At 52.1% G+C, this 12,494-nt stretch overlaps 1 protein-coding gene across 1 annotated transcript; it reads left to right on the forward strand.

Moving 5' to 3' along the window:
* Positions 1 to 1,317: 1,317 nt before the first annotated feature.
* PPA1 (inorganic pyrophosphatase 1) lies at positions 1,318 to 12,044 on the forward strand. Its single transcript, XM_041468088.1, has 11 exons — positions 1,318 to 1,420; positions 1,556 to 1,620; positions 4,859 to 4,912; positions 5,471 to 5,590; positions 7,252 to 7,338; positions 7,614 to 7,740; positions 8,213 to 8,340; positions 9,750 to 9,835; positions 10,019 to 10,088; positions 11,147 to 11,186; positions 11,716 to 12,044. The coding sequence occupies exons 1-11, from the start codon at positions 1,357 to 1,359 to the stop codon at positions 11,745 to 11,747; spliced, it is 873 nt and encodes a 290-aa protein (XP_041324022.1). The 5' UTR covers positions 1,318 to 1,356; the 3' UTR covers positions 11,748 to 12,044.
* The last annotated feature ends 450 nt before the right edge of the window (positions 12,045 to 12,494 follow it).

The following is a 12,494-nucleotide window of genomic DNA, read 5'->3' on the forward strand; positions in this document are numbered from 1 at the left end:
CCCCTTACCCAGCCCAGCCCAGGCACGGGGCCAGGGAATGCAGGGATCCAGGAGAAGTGTGGGACAACAGGCTGTCCTGTCCATGCTTGGCCATGCCATGGAGAGGTGTGAAGTACCATGCTGTCCTGGACCAAGCCATGCCATGCAGGACTGTGCCAAACCACGCTGCCATGGCCGTGCCAGGCAGGACCAAGCCGGACTGTGCTGGACCATGCTAGCCCATGCTGTCATGGCCATGGGGAATGGACCATTCCATGGCCATTCCATGGATGGGCGATGCTGTGGCCGTGTTGTACCAAGGCATCCCATACTGCTGTGGCCATGCTGGACCAAGCTGGGCTGGACCAAGCCATCCCATGCTTTTGTGACCCTGCTAGACCAAACCATGCCATGCAGGGCAATGCCACTCCTTGCATTTTTGGCCCTTCCTGACCACATCCCACCATACTGAAGCGTCCATGCCATGCAGGACCAAGCCATGCCGTGCCAGTCCATGCCACCACATGTTGTTACACCTATGCTAGGCCAAACCATGCCATGCCAGATTGTGCCAGCCCACCCTTCTGTGGCCATGCCAGGCAGGATCACTCCTGTTACTGTGGCCGTGCTGAACTATGCTGGGCTAGGACCACACTGTGCTGGTCCATGACAGCCCAGGCTGTTGTGGCCATGGTGAGCAGGAAGGACCATTCTAAGCCGGGCAGGGCCATTACATGCTGGGAAGAACCATTCCCTGCCATGAAAAACCATTCCCAGATGGGAAGAATCATTCCCAGCTGGGCAGGGCCATTCCCAGCCAGGCAGGACCATTCCAAGCCAGGAAGAACCATTCCCAGCTGGCCCAGACCATTCCAAGCCAGGCAGGGCCATTCCCAGCCAGGAAGAACAACTGCCAGCCAGGCAGGACCATTCCAAGCCAGACAGGACCATTCCCAGCCATGAATAACCATTCCAAGCCAGGCTGGACCATTCCCAGCCGGGAATAACCATTCCCAGCCGGGTAGAACCATTCCCAGCCGGGAAGAACCATTCCCAGCCAGGCCAGACCATTCCAAGCCGGGCAGAACCATTCCCAGCCGGGAACAACCATTCCCCACCAGGAATAACCATTCTAAACCGGGCAGAACCATTCCCCACCAGCCGGGAATAACCATTCCAAGCCGGGGGGAATAACCATTCCAAGCCGGGCAGAACCATCCCCAGCCAGCAATAACCATTCCCGGCCAGCAATAACCATTCCCAGCCGGGCCGCACCATTCCCGGCGGCGCCGCGTGGCGCGGGGCGGGCCGGGTGCGCGCGCGCGGTCGCGGGCTGCGCCTGCGCAGTGTCCCCCTCAGCCGGCGGCGTGCGCGGCGATGTCGGGGTACGGCGTGGAGGAGCGCGCCGGGCCCCACAGCCCCGAGTACCGGCTCTTCTTCAGTGAGTGCCGCCCCCGCCGCCCCCCGCGGGCCCTCCTGACCCTCCACACCCCGCCGGCGCCCGCCTGAGCCCGCTCAGGTGCGAGCTGCCGGGGTGTCCCCGTGTCTGACTCTGCTCCCTCCCCTTGCCTTGCAGAGGATGCCGCCGGGCGATACATCTCCCCCTTCCACGATATCCCCATCTACGCGGACGCCGGGAAGGTAAGGGGAGGTCCTGAAACACGCAGGGGATGGGGGGGGGGGGGCCCTGAAACATCCGTGGGGGGGGGGGGTCCTGAAACATCCGGGAGATTCTGGGTCCTGGAACATCCAAAGGACATGGGGATCTGGGAACACACAGGGAACCAGGGGATCTGGGAACACACAGGAGATGGGGGAGTCCTAAAACATCCAGGGGATCAGGGGCTCCTGGAACATTCAAGGGACATGGGGATCTGGGAACACATAGAGAACCAGGAAATCTGGGAACACACAGGGAACCAGGGGATCTGGGAACACGCAGGGAGACCAGGAATTCTGGGAACACACCGGGAACCAGGGGTGCTGAAACACCCAAGGGACCAGGGGATCTGGGAACACATAGGAGATCAGGGGATCTGAAACATCCAAGGGACCAAGGGATCTGGGAACACACAGGGGATCGGGGGTTCTGAAACATCCAGGAGGTCAGGGGGTCCTGAAACATCCAGAGGACCAGAGGATCTGGGAACACACAGGGGACCAGGGGTCCTCAAACATCCAGGAGATCAGGGGGTCCTGAAACATCCAAGGGCCATGGGGATGTGGGAATATCCCAGGGTCTAGGGGATCTGGGAACACACAGGTGATCAGGGAGTCCTGAAACATCCAAGGGACCTGGGGATCTGCGAACATCCAGAGACCAGGGGTGCTGAAACATCCAAGGAAGCAGGGGGTCCTGCAGCCTGAGACACCCGTGGGAGGCTCACCCTGCAAGGAATGGGTTTCTCTCCATCCTGGCCTCGGGTGGAGCAACCCAGGAGAAGAGAATGGATGATCTCATTCCTGTTTTTTGCATCAGAGATGCGAGTGCTTGGCTTGAGCTCACCCATGCAGGCGTTTTGGGTTAGCTAAGCAGAAAACTGCTTTTTTTGTAATCTCTACACCCATTCCTATGGGTGCTGCATGGTATTTCAGGCTTGGGGTTTGGCTGCAGGATGGCCTGCAGTATAATCTGACAAAGAACAGAGGGTGAAGATGAACAGATTAAATTCCTGCTGTAGCATCTCCTGGGACATCTTGCCTGGCAGAACCTGCCCCTTGCAGCGCTGCAGGGCTTTCACATCCTTCTAGCAGGCAGTGATTAGTCAAACTAGGCTGTTCTGAGTGAAAAATGCCCCGGATTCAGGAAATCAAAATGGTTGTGTTTCAGTTTTCATTTAATGTTTTTTCAGTGGTGCCTCAGGCTCTCTGCCTGTTTCCTTTACTGTTGTAGCCTGTTTCTTTCTCTGACTATAAAGCTGTGCAGCTCGGGAAATGTAGTGGAGCAACTACTACTTGTCAGAGAGAGCTGAAATTCAGAGGTGGGGAGTGGCTCTGGGAAAGGAAAAAGAATATGCAGAGCTGAGAGATGAACCTCCAAAAAGCAGCTGATTGAGCTGCTGAGGTGAAGGTAATGGAGCTACCTGAGGTGCCCTGGGAAGTGTGTAGTGGCTTTTGCCTCCACAGAGGAGAAAAGATGGATTGTGGTCATCCAGGACGCAGCAGTGGCTCAGTAGGGAGGCAGTTCCCAGTGCAGGTGCCGGGCAAGGAAAATCCAGATAATGCCACGTTTTGCAGGCGCCTGCAGAACAGGGGAGGAAGGAGCAGGGGAGTGAGTACAGAGGTGAGGGGGAGTTCCTTGAACTGGTAGTGCTTAACAGGGGAAACTGGTGTGCCCTGGGGCATGCAGTGCTGCTGCCAGCAGCTCCGTGCCAAGTCATTCAGAGAGAAAAGTCCCAATAGCTGAAGGTCACAGTCCCCAAAGTTACACAATAGTGCTGCTCCCGTGGGGCTCTCTCTGTGGCTGGAGTGCCTCAACACTGAGGTTTTACTCATCACTTAGCAGGTGGGCTGCCAGCTACGTTACAGGGCCCAGCTCAGAGCAGAAGGTTGTCCCACTCTGTCTGGGCTCCTTGATCTTTATCCTCAGACTCCTAAGACGCTGAGAGGATTGCAGGGTGGTTTTTTCAGTCTCAGGCTGGGCTGTGTTGACCTTACCTGGACCTGTGTCATTGCAAAGGGATGTCCTTGAGCTGCTCTCTGTGTGTCTTTGGCCAAGTTGGACCATGGGGAAGCTTCAATCCAAACAAAGATGCAGCCCCAAGTCATCTTTCCCTGCTTGCAAAGCCATAAAGCTCCCAGCCCAGCCTGTTCCAGATGCCTCATTCCTCCCCTCCAGTTAGGAATAAAAACAGTTCTGTGCCTTTCTGCATGCAAAATGCAAATGAGCAGTGACCCCCTGCAATTAAGGGGTTGTCATAAAGCTCTGCTGGGGAAGGGTGTGGGCAAAGTCAGTGATGTAACAGCACTTGTTGCACAATATCAATCCAATTATGGGGCAATACAGGTTCGAGGGACTTTGCCATGCTAATGCTGCTTAAGGTGGGGATTAGAAGCCTTGCCCAGGCCAGGGAGCAAGGTTTGACTTTTTGTTAAAAAGCCATAATCTCTTCAAACAGCAGATGTTAAGGTTCAGGTGTGGAAAAGCTTGTTTTCTTGGGGAGGAAGCTGACATTGAACTCTCAGCCCAGCTGGATCAACAGGAGATGTTTTCAAGTGTCACCTGTAAACAAGATACAGTGAGATGTGGTTCTGCATTTCTCCCCCACGTCTTCATCCTCACACCATGCCACTAGCAAGGTCTGCTGTTACAGGAGTGTCAGCCTGGAGAAAGGGCAAACTTCCCTGCATTGTGACTAGAATATTTGGGAGTGGTGGTCTCACTCATTCAGGGCAGCACATAGATACCCACACTATTAAATGGATGACTTGTCCTCTTGGTCTTGTCTTTTCTGGATGGCCAGAGTGGCTCTTTCTGGAGCATTAAACACTTTGTATTTAATAAATATGGCCCAAAACCCATTTTGTTTTGTCCAGGGTAGTTTGTATGCAGCAGTTTGCCATTGATTTAACCTGTTCCTGTAGCCTAGGAATGTGATGGGGATGTTTGTAGGTGGCAACTGATGGAGAACATGTGGGAACCTCAGTCTGGCCTTTGGGGTGTTTTGTGGGATTCAGCTTGGAGAGATGACATGTGACTAACTGGGCTACAGGACTTTTATCAGCTGTCTCAAAATTAGCACTGGAAAAAAAAAAAACCAGCAGAAAAAGCATGGTTTCAGGTGAACTGGCTGGTTTTTGTGCTCACTTGTATGTGTTCCCTAGTTTAAAGCATGGTCCCAAGATTCCCTCCCACTCACTGCTGTTTTGCTTTCTTCAGAATGTGTTCAACATGGTCGTGGAGGTACCTCGATGGACAAATGCTAAAATGGAGGTAACTGCATTACAGTTCCAGTCCTAGTGCTTGGCTTTGCCAATCCCTCCTCAGACCCACCTCCAGAATCAGAGAGGTTTCTGACTTCTCCTCTCAGTACCTGCTTGATGCTGGAGGTCTGGTGTGGAGGCTGAGATTGCAGATGTTGGAGTGCCGTGGTGTTCTCCCATGGCTTCTGATTAAAGCAGTATTTTATGGCTCTAAACCCCGTGTGATTCCAAGGCTTGTAAGTCTGCTGGAAACCATATCCCAGGGGATGGCAATGCACCAGGAGGTGTCCAGTGTCTGCTGCTGGCATCAGCGTCATCTCCTGGTCTCTTGGCTTGTCAATTCCATTTAAAAAATTACTTTTTTATTCATAAAGGGTAAAGCTGAGGGATTTATTTATAACTATAATAATGTAATATAATATAACACAACATAACTACACATAATATAATATGCAGTTATATAAAATCATTATATTATATTGAATATATAATTATTATTTATGTTATAGCTATATTATAATTATTACATTCTATTCTATTATTTATTTATTTATAACTTTTCTTTCAGATTTCCACAAAGGAACCCTTAAACCCAATCAAGCAAGATGTGAAGAAGGGGAAACTGCGCTTCGTAGCGAACGTGTTTCCCCACAAGGGCTACATCTGGAATTATGGTGCCATCCCACAGGTACTGTGGCTTATCCCACTGGCTCATCCCTCCTGGTGAGGAGGAGGCAGGGTGCCTGTGCCTGTGTTAATGAGCAAAAAGGTCAGCAGAGAGTCTGGTCTGGAGCGTGGTGTTTGCAGCTGGGTATGTCATCCTGCTGAGGGAGAGAGCCTGTCAGGAAAAGAGGGGTGTTTTTAAGCAGAAGTGCCAAGTTTTAGGCTTCTATCTGATGTTATAAACAAGCTCCCTGAGGATGAGCAGCTGCTGCTCAACCTCAGCTGCTCAGAGCTCGGCTGGGCAGGAGCTGGGAGGTCCTTCTGTGGCTGAAGGGAGCTGTCATTGTGCATCTGGCAGTGCAGTGCCTTCAGTTCCTGCCTGGCAGAGCACGAGGCTTTATCCTAAGGGTGCAGGATTTAGGCTGAATCTTTATGGGAGACTCTTCTTGCCAACGCCCACCACTGCACAGATGTGCTTTCCCAGAAACAGCTGGCAAGGTGGGACATGATAGTGACATCTGCACACATGCTCTTAAATGGCTGGGGACTGCTAGATAAAGAGGGACTTCAAACAAGGCTGTTTGCCTCTGATGTTCTCTGAGGCTGGGGTTTCCCCCAGAGGAATAAGCTGTCAGTGACAGGTCACAGGCAAGCACTCTGAATTTGGTATTTGTGCTCCAGACAGTGGCACATGTCAAGTGTTTTCCCCACGTGGCTGAACAGGTTGAGTTGTTTCCTGCTTGAATGGATTCTGGTGCCTGCTTCTTTGTGCACAGCTGTGTCTTTTGAAGCCTTTGCTCTGTCATGTGTTCGTGGATCAAAGGTGTTTATGCATCAGGAGCTTAACACTTCCTGGTAGAGAAGTGTGATAGTGTTTGTGGCCCCACAGCACCACCCAGGTGTCAGAACATCTTCCTGAACACTCTGGATTCCATCACAAGGTCGTGGCTACACTGGTCTTGTCCTGGCACACAGAAGTTTGGGAAGAACATTCCTTTTTATATCACAACCCCCTTAGGAGTTCATGTTCCTTGGGATGCAAGTGGGCATGGAGTGCTTTTCACTCCTGATCAGGAGCATGTTTTAAACAGTTCTTGTTCTTGGAGTCAATTAATTGGCCTCTGGAGTTGTGTCCTTCAATGTGCATTCAGCACTGTGGGTGAGATGCTCTGGGGAGCACAGCGGGACTCCACATTCTTATCACTTCTCCAGGGTTAACAGTGTCTTCAATTGTTTAATTAAAGGGAAACAATACACTGTCTGTCTTCCATCTCTGCTGGACTGCTATCTGGAGTTCAGGAAACTTCTGCCAAGGAATGAATAGGGAGAGGAACAGGCAGGAAGCCAAATCAACAATTGCCCTTTATAGATGTGAACTTCACCTTTATGCAGCTGTAGGACAGAGGAGGAAGTCTGGAAGGTTGTTGAAAGGGGGTTTGTGGGTAGGAGGGGGCTGCTTACCTTGTGGAAGATGAACCTTTTAACTTGAATTCAAACTTCCCAAGCCCAAGGGAAACAGTAGCCCAAATACCTGACCTGGCAGCAGGTGTGAAGTGGGCCATCCTCTGTTTGTTCCAGGCAGCTGCATGCCCGAAATAAACCTGCTTTTTACTACCTCTTTAAACCTCTGAGTTCTTATTCTTATGTGTGGTTGATTTTGGTGTTGGTTTGGGGTTTGTTTTTCAGACTTGGGAAGACCCAGGTCACAAGGATGAAAATACTGGTTGCTGTGGAGATAACGATCCGATTGATGTGTGCGAAATTGGAAGCAAGGTAACGCATCCTAAATGACTCCTGAAACGTGTAATTAATGTCTCCAAAGCCAATTATCCAGGGACATTATTCATTTCCTACCTCCCCTCCCTTAACAATGTGATGTTTCCCTCTGCTGCCTCTGGAGATTGCTGCTGAGATGAGGCAGGGCTGATGAGCTGCTGGCAGCCAGAGCTAATTTCATGGTACCTGGCTGCTTGCTGAGCCCCTGCACGGCCTCCTGTCGTGCACTCCTGGGGTGCATCGGGGTGGACACGAGGCCTTTGTCCTTGCAGGTCTGCTCTCGGGGAGAAGTCATCAAAGTGAAGGTGCTGGGCATGCTGGCTCTGATTGATGAGGGAGAGACAGACTGGAAGGTCATTGCCATCAATGTTGAAGACCCCGAAGCAGCCAGCTACAATGGTGAGTTCCAGGGGGGAGGAGCAGGAGCAGTGCTTCCCTTCCTCCCCTGGAAGCCTCAGGAGCTGGGGACAGGGCTTGCTCCTTCTATCAGTCAGATATGATGCTGGAAGGACAATCGTAGAGCAAAACATTTCACTGCTGTTTGTCACACGTGGCCAATCCTCTGCACAGCCTGGCATTCCAAACACAGTGCAAGGAAAGGGACTGTCCCCCAAGCCTCTAATCCCAGCTGTTCAAATGTGTCCAGGCTCCTGGGGATACTGGGGATACACACCCTGGGGATGAAACACTAACTTCCCTGAGGAGATACTCCCTGAGTCTTCAGGGAACCTGTCTGAAATGTAGCTATGGCTGCTTGGGGAGGGGCTGAAAGAGGCACAGCCCGGAACAACTCAGCAGAGCCACGTAAATTCTGTAATTCACTGCATTCTGTTACTGTTTCTGGCTAACAAACCCCATTGTCCCCTGCCAGACATCGAGGATGTCAGAAGGATGAAGCCTGGATACTTAGAAGCTACTGTGGACTGGTTCAGAAGATACAAAGTACCTGATGGAAAGCCAGAAAACCAGTTTGCCTTTAATGGAGAATTTAAAGGCAAGGTAGGATCACCTTCCTGTGCACAGAGGCACCTGGTCCAGAACCTGAGCTCAGGCTGGGTGGGGACAAGAGTGAGGTGCTGAGAGAATGGATTTTTGTGGGGGTGCTGAGAGTTGATTTCAGTTCATCCTGCTGGTTTCTTTCCAGCCTAATGAGTACAAGAATACCAGAAAAAAAAATGCCTGGGGTTATCACCGTGGTGTTGTTGAATGTTTTTTTCATGTGGGATCACTTCAGGGCTGGGAGCCTTCGTGTCAGAACCAGGTGGAAAACACCAGGTTTATTTGCTGCAGCTCTGGAGCAAAGGCAGCTTGACATCACCCTTTGCCTCCCTTACCCCTTGGCTTTGTTCCACTGCACCCTGGTGCAAGTTAAACTTAACTCAGGAGTTAAAACACTTCTTCCTTCGGGCATGAAGTGTTCCCTCACACCCTGTGAGTAAGGCTCTGCCTTGGCAGCACTCTGCCTCTTCTCTGGGTTGGATCAGATAAGTCACTGCTCCTGAGCAGGTGAAATCCTGTTTTGGTGTCCTCACTCCTCCTGCCCTTCCTGGAGTGCCATGAGGGGTTTACTGAGGTGACTCAACTCCCAGGGCTCCAGAGGTGGTGCAGAGGAGGGGAGTTCTTCCAAAAGCTCTCTCTGGAAAAGAAAATGGGAGTCATGAAGGGCTTGTCCCCTTTGGCTGTAGCACAGCACTAGGTTGGTCAGGCTGGAACACCTTGCTGTCCCTCAGGATGGGTAAAACCTGTCAAGGAAACTGGAAAATCAGGATAAAGAACCTCACACATGCTCTGCAATGTTTTGTTTGGCTTGGTTTGGTATCAAACCAGGACATTCAGTGCCGGTGTTCACACCAAGAATGAACTGCGTGCGTTTCCTTCTCCAGCTGACAGGTTAATGCTTGAGCATATATTGCTCATTTTTAAGGGAAGAGATTGATAATGCCTGGAAACAAATTCATTTCTAAGTAGTTGCAAAGCCAGATCAGCTGCCTGTCTCTTCCTGCTGGTCTGAATTATTTGCCTGGAGTGGAGAGAGCTCCTGGACAGGCCTGGATCAGCAAGCTGCTGGAGACAAACTGAGTGGGAGGAGCAGCAGGGTGGAGGTGCTTTTATAATGCAGCACTGGCCCGAGACTCTGTTCAGTTTCTTTTGGCCCCAAGCTTGCTCTGTGACCTTGGCAGATCCTCCCATCTTGAAAGCAAAACAATTCTCCTGCACAATCCTGGTTGTTTCAGCTGCTATGTGCTGGGAGTTTCTGCTCTTCCTGAATGGCACCAGAGCGGAAGAGGTTTCTTCCAGCCCCTTCCAGAGCTGCCTAACATCAGCTCCTTGTAAGTGATAGTCTGGAGAAGGTGGTCTGGTCTAGTGCTTCCACATAACATGATGTTTGTTCTCATCTCCAACTTCAGGATTTTGCCCTGGATGTCATCAAAGGCACCCACGAACACTGGAAAGCTTTAATAACAAAGAAAACTGACGGAGGGGAGATCAACTGGTAGGTTAATGCTTGTGGGAATGTGCCCCTTCCTCTTCCCTAAACTAAAAACCCTGGAACATCCCTTCCTGGGTGGTGCCATGCTTTCTGTTAGCTGCTGGCTGTCTAACAATATTCCATTATTTAATGCTCCTGGGGGGAGGCTGGGCTTGCACCTTCTCACAAGAGCCCAATGTCTTCCAGCACCAACCTGACGGTGTCTGACAGCCCCTTCTGCTGTAGTCAAGACTGTGCAAAAGCTACTGTGGATGCAGTAAGTACCAGTTTGAGTGGCCAAATCCCCCTGTTATTGTGGGGGAAGAGGGTGCAATTTGTGTGGTGAACTGTCCTCTCTGTGTGGATGGCACGTGGCATGCTCAGAGTGTTTTGGGTGGCTGAACACCTGCTTCTGGTTGAACAGGGTGGATGTGGAGCAAACCAGACATTCCTCCAGAGGCTTCTCCCTGCCCTTAGTCATCCAAGAGATGGAATCCCAAATGGAGTTTGTATGGAGAAAAGAACTAAATTTCTGAGCTGTAGCTTGGCTGTCAGCTGTTCTGAGAGGGTTTTCATATTTGGGCTTCCAAGAGCTTCACAGTACAGATCTTCCTCTGAGAAAAGAGAGTCTAATTCCCCAGGGATTTTGCAGCTTCAGAATGAAGAGCTTGACATTCCTGGTCTAGTTTTTCTGTCCAGCCTCTGGAATTAATTGTGTCTCCCTAGACTTGAGGAGTACTGCTGTTGGCAAGCTGAAAGGGCTTAGAGGGAGGGGACAGGAAAATCGAAGTGCAAATCTTGCCTCTCTTCCATAGCTGGAAACCTGAGTCTCTCTGTAGTCTTGGAGAGACCTTTAAAAACCATTGTGTTTTTTTCTAAAGTGCTGGTATCCCAATTAGGGGGTCTCAGTGAGGTTTTTGAAAGCCCTCATGGAGGATGTGTCACCAGACAGGGATTTTCTCTGTCTCTGGTTGTTGAATACCAGGGAAAGCTCTTCAGACGAGTTCTCTGAGTGCCTCTATTCCCCCATATTTTTTGAACCAGTGTTGTAGGTTTATAAAAAAGCAGCTGCCTGCACCTGTGTAGGGTTTGGAGTGGGAACTGCTTGTGCTGGGAGTCAGATGGCCCTGGAGCCTGCCCTTGGAGGAGAGCCCCTCGGGCATCCCCGGAATGGGGAGGCTCCAGGAATGCTGCACGTGAGCTCAGTTGTTCCCCCACAGCAGACCAGCTGCCACAGGGGCTCAAACGGTGCTCAGCAAAGGCTTGTGCAGCCCTGAATGCTGTGTGGAGAGTGAAGGGCACCTCTGGTCTCTGGTAACACCCTTCTTGTTTCAGGCGCCGCCGTGTAAAGCTGCCAGCCCCATCCCGCCCGAAGGTGAGCCTCAAAACCCACCCTGACATCCAGCACACACCAGGGGCTTCCTCAGAGGAATTGTCCTCAGGAAAACGAGGGTCTGAACTAAACCTGGATGCTGCTGCAGCCAGGGCAAGGCCCAAGGGCAAGCTGAGGGTGGTGTTGGGAGCACAAAGAGGAGCTGGGCTGACTCTTCCAATCCCTTCATGGGAATAAACCCGTGGAGAAATGTGTGTCCCCCGTGTGGGTGTGGGAGTTGGAAGCCTTGCCTCCCTGAGTCAGCTGAGCCAGAGGGAAGCCTGGCTTGCTGTCCTTGCTGCACCAAGTCAGGGATGCTCCTAATGGCAGCCTGAGCAAGGCTGACTGCTCTGGGAAAACAAATCCACGTAAACAGGGTTGTGCCAGAACCTGTTTGCTGTGCTGAGCAGCTGTTGCCAGGAGCAGAGGAAGCCCCTGAGCTGGAGGTGACACATACACACTGCCACGTAACTACTTAATAACTGGGTGGCTGACAGGGGACTAACCCCCTCCTTTTTTCTGCCCCACACAGTTGACAAATGGTTCTACTACCAGAAGAACTAAGTCCTGAGGATGGTGGTGAGACAGCTGTGTCCTTCCCACCGAGGAGCTGCCACACGCAGGAATAGACCAGAAAAATAGCTTCAGTGTCAGCAAGGAGACCTTGCCTGTAACTTCGCTGATTAGAATTCCATACCTAGCAGTGATGTGTCTGCTGAGGCCTGCTGGAGGCTGGAAGAAATAATTTATAAAATCCAAACACCCTGCTTGTGCACGGCCATGTGGTGCGCTCTGAGTCGTGACAGGGATCACTACCTGGGACGTGTATGGATGCTAGAAATAAAAAACTACTGAAATCCAGTGCTGTGGGGCTCCCTCTCCTTTCCCTGCCTGGAGCTGAGGGGTCACAAAATCACAGAACCACTGAGGTTAGAAAAGACCTCAGAGACCACGGAGTCCAGCCTGTGACCCTTCCCGCAGGTCCAGCCTGTCCTCCAACACCTCCGCGGCTGCCCCCTCAAGCTCTCATCACCCTTTCCGTGCAGCATCCCTGCTCCTGCCCAGCCTGGAGCTCCCCGGAGCAGCCGGACACCCCGTCCCGTCCCGCTGCCCTTTGTGCCGAGGCGGGATGTTCAGGGCTGCCTCAGGGCCGCTCTCCATCCCGGGTCCCGCGCGGCGCGGGCGGGTCTCGAACCCGCGGCTCTGCCGGTGCCGCCCGCCGCAGCCCCCGGCGCGCGGGGCCAGCGGGGCCGGAAGCGGGCGGGGCGCGCGCTGACGTGTTTCCGGCGGGGCGCTGGCGGCGGCCGCGGA

Source organism: Pyrgilauda ruficollis, unplaced genomic scaffold (assembly GCF_017590135.1).
Source record: "Pyrgilauda ruficollis isolate IOZ18807 unplaced genomic scaffold, ASM1759013v1 scaffold210, whole genome shotgun sequence".
Lineage (NCBI taxonomy): Eukaryota > Metazoa > Chordata > Aves > Passeriformes > Passeridae > Pyrgilauda > Pyrgilauda ruficollis.